General features: G+C 47.8%; 1 protein-coding gene across 4 annotated transcripts in view; it reads right to left on the minus strand.

The window, feature by feature from the left end:
- IKBKB (inhibitor of nuclear factor kappa B kinase subunit beta) overlaps positions 1 to 13831 on the minus strand; it is a 46988-nt gene that overhangs the window by 16972 nt on the left and 16185 nt on the right. For all 4 annotated transcript variants that reach the window (XM_032468686.1, XM_032468687.1, XM_032468685.1 and 1 more), the window contains 3 exons: positions 4710 to 4798; positions 3654 to 3743; positions 1482 to 1606 (listed from right to left, as the gene is read on the minus strand). In XM_032468686.1, the coding sequence (XP_032324577.1) occupies positions 1482 to 1606; positions 3654 to 3743; positions 4710 to 4798 (304 nt within the window). The remainder of the gene's footprint in view (positions 1 to 1481; positions 1607 to 3653; positions 3744 to 4709; positions 4799 to 13831) is intronic.

The following is a 13831-nucleotide window of genomic DNA, read 5'->3' on the forward strand; positions in this document are numbered from 1 at the left end:
CTTTAAGAAGCAAAAACTATAAACCACCAAGGCTTCCAATAATGGGAAATAAGTTAAACAAACTACATTTACGGCCGCTCAGCGGACCACCATACAGACGTGACAAATAACATGGAAAAACATAAAGCATTTTCAACAGCAAGTTTGAAGAGCAGGTTTTGTGAGAGTGTGTATGGTAACCTATTTTTGTTTTTCAAACAAACACACGCACACTGAGCCTGGAGACACAGAAATGTTCACGGCGGCCGTTTCCAGGTTATGTGAAGGAAATTCTCATAGTGTAAAAATCCTCTAAGAGCACGTAGCGGGTGGTGTTCACAGGATGCTATCACTGGGGTCAAAAAAAGGGGCAAACACACAAATGAACTAGCAGATACACGCCCATCCGCTTGCACATGTACAAAACATCCTTGGAGGCACACCCAGAACCAATGGTACCGGGGACCTGTGGGGAGGGACCAGGTGGTGTGCGATGACTTTCACTCTTTAATACTTTTTGAAGTTTGAACCATGTGAACTTATCCCTGCTCCAAAAAAATAAAAACTGGAAATGAAAAAAAATTTTGCACAACAGTAACCTCGTTTAAATTAAGGTGTGGCCTCTGAAGGAATCATTTGAATGAATCTTAACTGATTTAGGGGAATGTTAATTTTAAAATTAGGCATTTTGGGGTTGGGAGTGGGTACAGCTCAGTGGTAGAGCGCGTGCTTAGCCTGTGTGAGGTCCCGGGTTCAATCCTCAGTACCTCCATCAGAAAATTTTTATTTCATTAAAAATTTTTAAATAATAATGAATAAAATTATGAATTTCAGTAATGATTAACTTACATATACATAAAATACATTATTATCATAATCAGAAAAAAGTTCAAGAATATAGAGAAACTTTTAAAACCTTAACTATATCCTTTTTTAAAAAATTTTTTTGGGGGAAATAAACTTATTAATTAGTTTTTTTTTTTTTAATGGAGGTACTGGAGATTGAACCCAGGACCTCGTGCATGCTAAGCACATGTTCTACCACTGAGCTATCCCCTCGCCTCCTCCTTTGTTTTTTTTTAATTAGAAAATCTTTTTGGTAATTTATTTAGTTCACGTTTTAAGCTACTTTCTTAGGCGTTAAAAACAAAAATTTGTATTGAAGTGTAGTAAAACTTGCCAACAACAAATTTTCACGTAAATACTTCTCATTATTTGTCATGTGAACACACCCTTTGTTCACTAGCACTGAGCGTTTTCGGTGTGAGTGCGCACTGCAAACACCGTCTGTAAAGGACTGACTTCTTGCTACTGAGCAGAGCAGACATTCATATGGTTTTAGACTTCAAGCTGTTAAGGTTCAGGGTCCACGCTGATACATAACAATGCTCCGTCTTTCTAGGGCTCTGGAGTTCAGACGGCCCACTGGCCGGGTCCTAACACAACTTCCTCTGGGAGACCGATCCTAGGGGTCTGGGCCCCAGCCCGGGGCGCCCACTCACCACTGCACGGGCTGCCAGTTGGGCAGGAAGGGCCGGAAGCCCGTGATGCACTCGAAGGCCAGGGTGCCGAAGCTCCAGTAGTCAACGGTGACCGTGTACTTCTGCTGCTCCAGCAGCTCCGGGGCCTGCGAAGGACCATGGCGGGACACACCTGAGCCGCCCCCATCCGAGGGGCATCCAGCCTTCTGATGGTGTCTCACACTCCATCCAGTGAGGAGGTGACCACGTGTGCAGGGGGGGATCTAGGATTTCTCTGTACTCCATTCAATCCTGAGGCTGAGATAAGGGCCTGGGGTATTTTTAGGTGGGCCAGAGTGCACTGTGCCCCCTCCTTCTGAGCAATGTACAGGGAGGGGAGGATGGGACACACACATACAAGGGAAAGTGGTCCAGGCCATGCACACCCATGCACAACACACGCAGTGGACACTGGCAGAATCTCCCAGAGCAGCGCAGGTCCAGGGCATGTGGTCGACCAGTGGGATGGAATATTACAATCAGGCAGGAGAAGCCGGGTGCCCGGCTGCTGCCCCAGCAGAGAGAGCTGGGGTGACCGAGGAGAGCTTCCCAGCACAGGCGGGACAGGACTCGGCTCAGGAGGAGGCTCCTCGCATGAGTGTCTGGGGGCAGACATCCCAGAAAGGACCATCTCAAGTGAAGGCATGGAGGCAGGACTGAGCCGGCCTGGCTGGAGGCACAACACACGGAAGGACCGTGGAGACCCAACCAAGAGGAAAACCGTGGGGACAGTTGAGTCGGCCTCTGTTGTGGTCTGGTTATAGGAGAAGTTTTAGCCCCGCAAGTGAATGATCTGTTCAAGCACCCTATCAGGGCCTGGGGTCCCCCACTGACCGCTGATGAGCTGACAAGGGTTCCAGGACACCTGGCAGGGCCTACAGGATCTCATTACACAGACAAAGGTGCTGAATCTCAGCCCTGAGCCCCTGCTCTGAAGCCTCTGTCCCACAGAGCAAGTGATGAATCTCAGAGCCCACCACCCACCTAGCTGGGGAGGTTAGCAGGAAGTGAGATGCACTCAAAAGACCTCAGAGAATAGATTCTTCCCTTTTTAGTTAAGAATTAGGTGGGTTATTTAAGCTCGTTGAGCCCAGTAGCTTTCCACCTTTTCTTGTTTTTCTTCTTTAAACTGCAGGCTCCTTTACTCAATCCACATTTACTGGTTACCACCAGCCAGCAGTCTATTATCAAGTCTAGCTGAGCCTCTTTTAGGAATTTCTTGACTTACTCCTTACCCGGCAGCTCAGAACTGCCTATTGCAATGTCCTCCTTACTACCTGCCCACTACCTGCAGGCCACCCTCCACACTTCACCGACAGTGGTCTTTTCTAAAGGTAAACCTGCTCCCTCTCAAGCTTGAAACCCTTCAAAGTCTCTGCAGAGGTTTTAGGGCCTAGAATCTCTAACTCAGCCAACATGAGCCCAAATGATCCATCCTCTGCCTCTCTCTTCAGCTCCAATTCAAGTTCCCCTCTTCCTTCTCCGCTGGTTCCGGCCACACTTTCTGGTCTCCCCATGTCCTATCTCTTTGCCTGGAACTTGCTCTCCCAGAGCCCATTCACCCCTCATCCTTCAGGCCCCAGACCAGGCTAGGTCCCCTTAAAATAGATTCTTATAACCCGCTGCACTTTCCCTGTGCAGTACTTACAACTGTAATTTCCTCACTTGTGTAAGTACCACGGTGATGCCTGCTTTCTTTCTAAACTCTGAGACTATACTCGGTCAATACTTCTTGGATGACTGAGTGACTCAAATAGAATCCAACTACTCAGACCAAATAACAAAATGAAAGGGTGGGGGGCGCGAGGCTCAGCCCTCTTCTCAATGGCCCCTGAGATGCTGTCTGGAAACTGAGACCCCTACAGACCAGCAGGGATCTGGTTTAAACTCTCTGTTCTCAGATAAAATACTGAAGCACAAGAGAGGGTATGGGGTTTGAGCGAGGGCACACGAGCAGAAGATGGCCACGTCCTTCCAGAGGGCCTCCGCTGACTTGAATGGATTGAGCCTGACCTCACACAATTCCTATGCCTCTGGGAAACAGCCAAAGAGCCGGCAAACTTAGACGGCAGAAGGCAAGGACGGAGGAGGAGCCCCAGGGATATGGCCATCAGAGAGTAATGGACCCACAAGTACAGGAACCCCGCTTCTTACCAGGTACTGCAGGGTCCCCACAAAGGACGTACAGAGACTGCCCTGATCCAGCTCCTTGGCGTATCCGAGGTCAATAATTTTGTGTATTAACTGAAAAAAAAAAAGGGGGGGTGGGGGTGGGAGGGAGGAGAAGTCTGAGGGTTATGAGAGTACACCATCCTACAAGAATTCTGAATGTCTCTGACAGAGCAGAGGGTATTTCTGAATTCCCAGTCCTAAGATCCTAAGTTCCTAAGAACCACCGGATACACAGAAGACGGCCCTCGAATTGCTGGAAGAAGGTCAGGATGAGCAGACCACGCACCAGCCCCCAAGATCGCTGAAGCTGGACTTTATATATGAAGGACCAGGCCAGCTCCTTCTCAGTAAATCCCCAAATCTGAGATTCTCAAATCTGAGCAGTAGAGGCAGGAATGAGTGTGAGCCGGGACAAAGGTGAGGGCCACGGTGGGTGTGGGCCAGGCCTGCGATGCTGGCGGAAGCCGCACCAGCCAGGTGAGAGGGCCCATGGACTGAGCCACTCACTCCACTCAGCTGCGCCCTTGCTTGTGGCCCAGGGGAACAAACAAGGCCGTGGGGAGGGCAGCGCCAAGCCCTGTGGCGGGGGAGGGGGGTGACCCCATGCCCAAGCAGGGGGACGCCAAAGAGGGTCACTGAGAGCCCCGGGAAGACTGCAGGCTGGACCAGGTTCCCACCATCCAGCTGGATTTCGTGTTCGCTTCGAAAGCTGAGGCTCTCAGACAAATGGAAAACAAAAAGTCTGTTTTCCAAGAAGCGTGGGTCCCAAAGGCTGGGGGGTGGAGGATGGAAGCCAAGCATTAGTTTTCTTATCAGATTCCTGCAACTTGGACGATGAACAATGTGGGCCATTCCATCCTGTCTCAGTCTGCGAGTGAGAACTTTCAGCTGAATTTTGAAGCACTGAATCAAAAGGCACTCCCAGGGAATCGAAGCAGACATGCGTGCAGGGAAACAGGGACAGAAACAGACACGCAAGCGCGTTCCGGCCCCACCCACCGAGCCCCTCCCTCCCCGAGGCCGCCCGGGGTCGCTCACCCTCTGCTCCCCTTGTTGCAGGACGATGTTTTCTGGCTTCAGATCCCGATGGATGATTCTGTTTTCATGAAGGTATCGAAGCGCAGAGGCTAATTGGGTGGAAAGGGGAGTGAATTTCCCCGAATCCTGGACAAGGCTTTTCATTCGGCATCACCCACCCCGGACACGTACCCTGACTCAGCTCGCGGGGCTCGCGCGGGCGGGACCGGGCTGGGCAGACGCCCCGAGGGCGCAAGGAAGGGGATCTGGTTACGTGAGCAGAACTTGCACCAGCACCAGAACCGAGCTCTTTTTTTTTACTTTTTATTTTTTTAAATTTAGTTTTTATTGGGGGGGGGTAATTAAGTTTTTTAAAATTAATTTGTTTACTTATTTATATGGAGGTACTGGGGATTGAACCCAGGACCTTGAGCATGCTAAGTATGTGCTGTACCACTGAGCTATACCCTTCCCCCTGGAATCAAGCTCATTCGTGCAAAGAACTCTGAGCCTTGCACCCACGAGGTCACCAACTACAGTCTCCAGCAGTGGTCCTCAAGTCGCACAGCGGAGACCAGCAGCAACCAAACTCAGTAGAAACGCAAGACCCCCGGGTCCCACCCCAGGCGGAGTGAATCAGAAACTTCAGGGGTCAGCCCACAGGCTGTGTTTCACCCAGCCCTCCAGGTGCTGCTGCTGCGGACAAAGTTTGAGAAGGGGCACTTCTCTGGCCTGAGGCTGGAAAATCTAAATTTTGCAGGGCAGGTAAGAAGAAGGGCCCTCTGGGCAGACGGCACTTGGTCACTGATGTGGGGTCCACTTGGAGCACGCGGGGAGCACTGCAGGGAGACAGCAGGCGGCCTGTCATTACACCTGACAGTTCGACATGTGTTCCCTACGTGCCCCCGTCTTCTGTGAGGTTCTGAGGGATGTGGTCCCCAACTTCAAAGGGCTCGGAACCTAGCTGGGGAGGAAGGAGCCTGCATGCTGGCTGTGAAGTCACGGGACACCACAGCTGTTGCCGGGAAGAAGGAATGTGACGACATCACACAGGAGGCCAGATACAGAGCAAGGAGGGGGTGGGTCTGCAGCTCAGACTCCAAGCAGGATGTGATTTTTTTCCCGTAAGAGAGGTTTGATAACTTTAACAGGAGTCCTAGCTAACTGTACTACAAGAGAAAAAAAATGAGTAAGTATTGGAAAGAGATAAAATTATCTTTATTTGGAAATGAGCTGACTATGTGTCTAGAGGACTCAACAGACTAAAAACTGGGAAAAATTTAGTAAGTTATCTGGAAACAAGTATATACAAATCAATAGCTTTTCTCCCTGTCACAATATCCAGTTGAAAGGAAAGAAAAAATCCCTTTCACATTAGCAACACAAATTTTAAAATACCTAAGGATAAATTCAGCAAAAAAAAAAAAAGTAGTGTCATGTGAGGAAAGCCATATGGCATAAGGAAAAGCCACACAGAGGTTTTAAGTTTATGGCAAAGGCGGGGAGGGTATAGCTCAGTGGTAGAGCGCGTGCTTAGCATGCACAAGGTCCTGGGTTCGATCTCCACTACCTCCATTAAATAAATAAATAAATAATAATAAGTAAACCTAATTACCTTCCCCCTCCCTAAAAAGAAAAAAAGTTTATGGCAAAAGATACTATATACAAAGCAAAAGACCAAAAAAAGGGGAAAAAATACCTGCAACGTGCTGAAAAGCAAATAGCTAATAAACAAAAGCTCTTACAAATCAATGAGAAAGCAACGCAGGGGTTAGAGAAGCAAGAATACTTTTGCTTTTCCTTTTTTGAACCTGTTTTTCAATATCATAATGCTATGTTACTTCACTAGTGAAAAACAAAATTCCACAGTTTTTTCCTTTAAAGGAACATAAAAGAAAATGAAGAGGTAGGTTCGATATGTGTTCTCAGGCGTTTCAATTCAAACTGGTAAAATTAAGAATAAAAAGTCAGGATGGGGTCCAAGAGAAGATTACTGTTTTTCTTTTGCCAGGTTAAAGACATCTAAAAGTAATAAATATTTTCTACTATCAATGTAATTTAATGATTAACAACTTAATAAAGAAAAGGCAATTTTAACACACACACACACAGAGAAAGAAACCCAGTAGGAAACCGGGCAAAGAACAAGTGAAGGAGGAACTTACAGGAGCAGAAATTCAAACCACAAGAAATTACGCGATTACACAAAAAGTCACTCAAGCTCACTGGCCGTCCACAAAGTACTAATTAAAAGCACCTATGAAATGTCTTTTTGCTTCTTCATCCAGCAAGCATGTTAGATAAGAACTACAAGGCACTCCCATACACTGCTTGGAAGGAGTAATAATAATAATTTGTGTGCATTTGGAGGAAAGAAACATGGCAAAAGCTATTAAATTTTAAGACGTACAGATTGTCTGACCCATCATTTCCACCTCTGCTAATCCAGCTTGCAAAATCCAAACCATCAGTGCATACAACTGCGGGTGAGCACTGCATAGTGTGGAGTGAAATAATTAGAAATAAACTGAAAGTCACCAATCAGGGAATGATGGAACAAGTTATGGGAGACCCACATTATAACAGGCAATTATTAAAAATTACTTAGGTTTGTATCATCTGACTCAGAGGGATGCCAATGGTATAAGGTATGAGTTGGTTTTGAATAGTGGAAAAAAAAAGTAAAAAGCTGAAGCATTAAGAACACTAAGAGAGTTTACCCCGAGTCCTCCTGGGTCACCGCCCTCCCGGGTCACACAAGGAGAGAAGACGGCCCCGTGGAGACGGGGCAGGAGAGCAGCCCTCGCACACAAACCGAGTGATCAGAGATGTTGGGGAAAGATTTTCATGGTGAGTATTTCCCGGAGACACAGGAGGAGGAGAGCCAAACACCTAACTTCCCTCTTCTCAGGGAAGCTCCACCTGCACAGTAAGTCAAATTGCAAAACCGCTCATGAAATCTGCCCTTTTAAGCCCAGCCTGTGACCACAGAGTTTCAACATTTCACACTTGTTCCTTCCTTTCCTTTTCTTTTCTAACTGGACACGGGAGACTGGCTTAGGTCCGACAAACTCGTTGCTTTCAAAGGGTGCCTTTAAAAAAACCCCACCTCGATGGGGAGGGGACAGCTCAGTGGTAGAGCGCATGCTTAGCATGCACGAGGTCCTGGGTTTAATTCCCAGTTCCTCCATTAAAATAAATAAGTAAACCTAATTACCCTCCCCCATAAAAAAAACAAAACAAACAAAAAAATCCCACTCAACCTTGTTCTCAATTACGTTAACTTCAGAAAGGCTGTTTCTCCGTACCAGCACTTGCCTTTTGGTTTTATTCATTTTTACTAAAGAATCAAAGCACAGTGGAACAAAAAGCTCTAACAATGCCAGACGTAACCTCGCACACAAGGATGCTACTTCCACTGGACGTGGACTCGGGGCTGGTGGGGAGCACCGTCGTGGGTGCTCCCCACCAGCCCCGGAGCCTGTCTGCTCAGTGACTGGGCCACAGAAGGCCCGCCTGGTTGTGGGTCATGGGTGTCAGGGTGTCATACAGAAAGGTGGGGGTCAGTCTGTTCAAAGGCAGATTGTATGAAAGTGGAGACTCACTGCATTTTGAGCAGGTAGAAATGCCCAGACTAAGACAAGGATGTGAACAACTCAGTGCAAAGGACGTGGGGGCAGGGGCAGGGGAGGTGTCCCGTGAAGCCCCCCAGGGAGGGGAGAGCATTCAGATCAGGCTGTGAGCCCTGTCTCTACGCCACGCTGATAAAAGAGTTGTCACCAGGTCTTCAGTGAGGACGGAGGGCAAGGAGGTGACTCACCCTGTGTTCACTATTAATAACTGTCTATTTTTATACTTAACCAACAGTCCGTGACAAACCTCAGTCCCCGTTTCAGGGAAGTCATTTATTCACAAATACTTTTTTGTCAACTTAACAAAGCCTGGATTAAATACTGCAGGTAATAATACATATGGTTTCTTGGACAGAGTGAAACAGACAAAACTCTGATGGACAAGACTTCTTAGAGAGCTCCCTTTATGGAATCAGACTTTAAAGGGCTTAGTTCAGTCTGACGGTGCCTCATTTGACAAAATAGTACTCCAAGAGCAGTGTCGTGAAATGCATAAGAATTGTCTCAAGTCGGTGGGGGTAGAGTACAGCTCAGTGGTAGAGCGTGTGCTTAGTATGCACAAGGTCCTGGGTTCAATTCCTAGTATCTCTATTTTAAAAAAAATTTTTTAATAATATGAAGATGTTAGGAGCAACCATAGGCCAATAAATTTGACAACTTACATGAAATGATTACATTCTTAGGAAAAAAAAAAGAATTGTCACAAGCCGAGAGAAACTAATTCCATTTCAATTGGATGGAAAATGAGAATCTGAGATTAAGAAAAATAGTTTTGTGTCTGAATGTTTCTCAAAAAATCTAAACTCCTAACAGTAGAAGAGATACTACATGTGTATAAAAATGGAAAACCATGCCACAAAGCATAAAAGCCCACGAGTTAATTTCTCACGTCCTAGTTACAGAAAAGAGCTGCAAAGTACTCTGTGGATTTTTAAACCACAGAGTGGCATTTCCGAGGACAGACACTGTACAGAGAGGGTCCGAGTTATGCACCCCCCTCCTCGCAGGATCCTTGTCAGGAAGGGCACTGGGGCCTGACCCCAGCTTTCCCTGCGCTCCTGAGGCAGACACAGACACAGACTGAAGAATGTGAAATGTGACACTCGTGGGGTTCCTATGTATGAACCACAACCCCAGACCCCACTCTGGTGTGTTTTTTTCAGATCACAGACCACACGTTAGGGAACAGATGAGGACCAGCTAGACGTCCACGCAGAAAAGCAGGTGTGTGAGACTGTGTCCCTGGTCCCTACTCACCACACTATGATTTTAAAAGGATTACTAGGCTCTGCTGGGAATATTTCTGCCTGTGATAAATTCCACAGGGAAGAGATGGAAAGATAAATGGGCTGAAAAGCTGAGATTAGAAGAGAAAGAGAAGACAGTCCCAACGGGTGGCTTCCAGGGCCAATGAGTAAACAGGGCAAGAGGGTGCTCATTCACCCGATAAAAAATGGCTGCGTGCCTACTGCCTGCCAGTCACTCTGGTGTGACACTGAACTTTCCAAGCAAAACACAGTGGAAGGCCAAGTGTGGACACGCGGACCTAAGATCTGGCCCAGCTAATGGTTTCTTGGCTTAAAGCACCCCTCTGACTCATCGGCAAGGTGGCAAGGCGGTCACACCAAGTGCAAAAGAAAAGTGCAGAATTGCTCTCTTGTTCATTTGACAGCACTTAGGACGTGGCTTCTATTTGCTATGTGCTATAGAAAACGTGCCATTGGACCGATGCGTTTTCTTCCCTCATGGCACAGACAGTCTGCTCAACGTGCTGCAAACCTGGAAGTCAGTCCTAACTGTCACGAGCAGGCAGAGGTCACGTGACCACAGCAGGGAAACCAAGTACCGAGTGGAGGAGACCACGGGACAGAAACCCTAGAGGGAGACCCCCTGTGCACGAACAAGTCAAGGCAGTCCCCGCAGAGGGGGGAGTGGGTGGGGAGGTCCTAGGGCAGCATCCTAAAGAGAGACACATGTGCAAAGCTAGCAGAGGCCCGAAAAGCGGGTGCTGAGAGTCATGGACATGTGAAGTAGGCTACAGTCGGTTGGGAGAAATGGGAGGTTGAGAGGTCTGGCATTGCCGGTGGGAATGTAGTTTGGTGCAGCCACTATGAAAAGTATGGAGATTCCTCAAAAAACTAAAAATAGACTTATCCTATGATCCAGCAATCCCATTCCTGGGCATATATCCAGAGGGAACTCTAATTTGAAAATATACATACACCCCAATGTTCACAGCAGCATTATTTACAGTAGCCAAGACATGGAAGCAACCTAAATGTCCATCAACAGATGGCTGGATAAAGACTGTGGTATATTTATACAATGAAATACTACTCAGTCATAAAAAAGAATAAAATAATGAATGCCATTTGCAGCAACATGGATGGACCTAGAGATTGTCATTCTAAGTGAAGCCAGAAAGAGAAAGAAAAATACCATCACTCATGTGTGGAATCTTAAAAAAAAAAGAAAAAAGAGGACAGTGATGAACTCATCTACAAAACAGAAACAGACATGCAGACATAGTAAACAATCTTATGGTTATCAGGGGAAATGGGTGGAAAGGGACAAATTTGGGAGTCTGAGATTTGTAAAAGTTAACCACTATACGTAAAAATAGATTAAAAAAAGAAGTTTCTTCTGTATAGCACAGGGAACTCTATTCAATATCTCGCAATAATCTTTAAAGAAAAAGAATATGAAAACGAATATATGTATATATACGCACAACTGGACATGATGCTGTACACCTGAAGTTGACATGTTGTAACCGACCACACTTCAATAAAAAAATAAAAAGATAAAAAATAAATACATAAAAGAGCACAAAATTTGTAAGACCTTGATCTCATGGTAGATTGGGATGAAAGCATCCTTGCAGGAGCGTGAAAGGTGGGTGAGCCCCATGGGAACTGGGGACCTGTAAGAGGTAAGCTATGACACTGAACTGGTGAAGGCAGGGGGAACAGAAGGGGGAAACGAGACAGACAACACGAAGGAAGGGTCAAGGGACTGGAGGCTGTGAACGGGAGGGTGTGGAGCTGGGAGAGGGGCAGAGCCTAAGAAGAGACGAGATTCAGAATCGGGGCTGGGGTCTGGGTGACTGGCAGACACATGGGACTAGTGACAAGGATAGAGAAAGTCAGGAAGGGATGGGGTTAGGAAGGAAGTCCAGAACTTCCATTTGGAAGTGACTTTGGGAGTAATACTGTGCAGACGTGGACACAGAGTTGAGGATGGGGGTCAGGGTTGAACACAGAGGCTTCAAGGAAGAGATGGCAGATCAGATGCCCTGAGAACAAACAGAAAACTGGGAGCAGCGGGCGGTCACCCAGGTACACAGAGGGACACACAGGATGGGGAGGGAATAAACAGAAAGCATCGAGACAAATCTCTGGGCAGATGATGCACTAAAGGCAGAGGAGAGAGAAATGGCGGGAAACAGTCAGGCTGGGGCAGAGCAGCGGACGACAAAGACTTCCCCGGCAACCTTTCTGAGAATCAGAACCTAAATGATGAAAACTGAATATTTAGCGTCAGAAGCAACCCGAGAGATCACCTATCCAAGACCTCATTTTAAAGTTGAGGACACACAAGCCCAGAAAGTCACCATAGTTTTCCACAGAGTGGGGGCCCCGTCAGAGGAGACAGCGCTGGGAAGCTGGCAAAGGCAGGCCTGAGAGCGGCCATCTTCTCTTGTATCATTGTTACAGTTGTTCATCTGGTTATTTACGTTTCTCAACGTATTTTATACACAAATCATCTGAAATTCTGAGACCAGGAAATCATCTTTCATTACCACCCATAGCGCCATCAGAATGTAAGTAATGAGCAGAACAAGCCAGGAAACCCACAGTGACAGCAACACCAGGTAGGGTGCCCAGCGTCCTGATCCCTACGGGGGAGCCGCCTTCCCCTTGGAGCCCTCTCTGCTCTGCGACATGGAAGGGCTGGATGCTGGGGAGGAGCAGCTCCAACAGGGACCGAGACGGTGACTCAGAGAGTGAAACACAGGGGACCCCTGAAGGCTCAGAGGACAGGACGGCCGGACACCACAATGCACCAGCCACCTGGGGAACCAAGATGGATTCAGATCTAAGATCCCGTGGGGCCGTGATCCCCAGTCCTGCTAGCTGGTGTGGGCATGGGCGGGTCCCAGACCCTCGGACACCAGAGACCTGACCCCAGGGTGCACAGGAGTCTGCCCCTCTGCCGGCAGAAGGAAACAACACATCGATGTTTTCCAACGGATGAGCAAGACTGTTTAAATGAAGTCCATTTAGACAGAACTTCCTTGAGCTATTTTTGGGTCCCTTTATGTGGAAGACAGATCATTTCTAGTGCCTCTGTACCTGTCCCCAGACCTCTTACTGGCCTGTCCGGGCACAGGAAATGGGGCTCACCCACGTGCTTGCCAGGCATCTGCATAGTCCCTTGGGCGTACTCTGCGAGATCTTCCTGGACAATTCAACGTTCACTGGAAAAACCCAGCCCCCATCTATAATCTTGACGCTGTTCTGAGTGAGCAAGCCAGGGAGGCCAGGAGAGGTTTAACCCGGAGCAGGCCACGAAGCCGGACCCGGCGGGCAAGGGCGTGGCTCTGCTGCTTAACCAAGCCCACGTGGCGGAGACCAGCAGGGCAGCTCCGACAAAGGGAACTCGGGGCCAACACTCGGGACAAAATGGAACAAAATACGCTCAGGAAACGTTTCAGAATACAAAACAGTTATGTTAGATGAGCTTCCAGAAAACCCTTTGACTCGGGCTCAATGACGACATCCTTGTAAAAGAAATAAATGTGATGAATCTTGGACACAAATCAGAAGTGGGAATGAAAGCACAACATGAGCTTATCAGCAGCCTCCACGCAGCCTCGAGACCCGGGGGTGTGCCTGCACCCAGGAGGCGGCCAAGGGGGACGGGGTCTGAGCCAGGTTAACCACTGCCCGGGAGGGCAGTCTCAGGAGACAGCCCCCTGCCTGGCTCACGGGGGCCCAGCATGACCCAAATCAGGGCAGCTAAGGTTTCCCAAAAGGGGTGCTAGACATCCAAACGCAGAGTGGGAAGGGCAGAACAGGACCTGCTGGGACCACGGGTTACCCCCTCATCCTCCCAACAATTCTCCTGCAGTGAGTCATGTTCCCATTTCACAGCAAATAAAACCAAGGTCACACCACCAACAGGTGGAAGGGCGGGTAGCTGACCCGGAGGGTCAATTTAATTATATCTGGACATCTGTTCTTCTTCATAAAAAACACATCCTTACTTTAATTTCCTTTGGGATCTATTTCATTCATTTGAGAAATATTTATGGAGAAGTTCCGGATGCTGGAGACACAGCAGTGACTACAGTCTTGGCCTTCAAGAGTTTAATTCCTGGGGATTAGTACTTCAAAGCCTCCTTATTTCCAAGTTGGGGCCCCAGAGAGGGAAGACGGGGAATCAGTGACTTAAAGATCTTTGATATTCATCCACTGACAGGAGAGCTGAACACACGAGCACATGGGG

Source organism: Camelus ferus, chromosome 26, assembly GCF_009834535.1.
Source record: "Camelus ferus isolate YT-003-E chromosome 26, BCGSAC_Cfer_1.0, whole genome shotgun sequence".
Classification (NCBI taxonomy): domain Eukaryota; kingdom Metazoa; phylum Chordata; class Mammalia; order Artiodactyla; family Camelidae; genus Camelus; species Camelus ferus.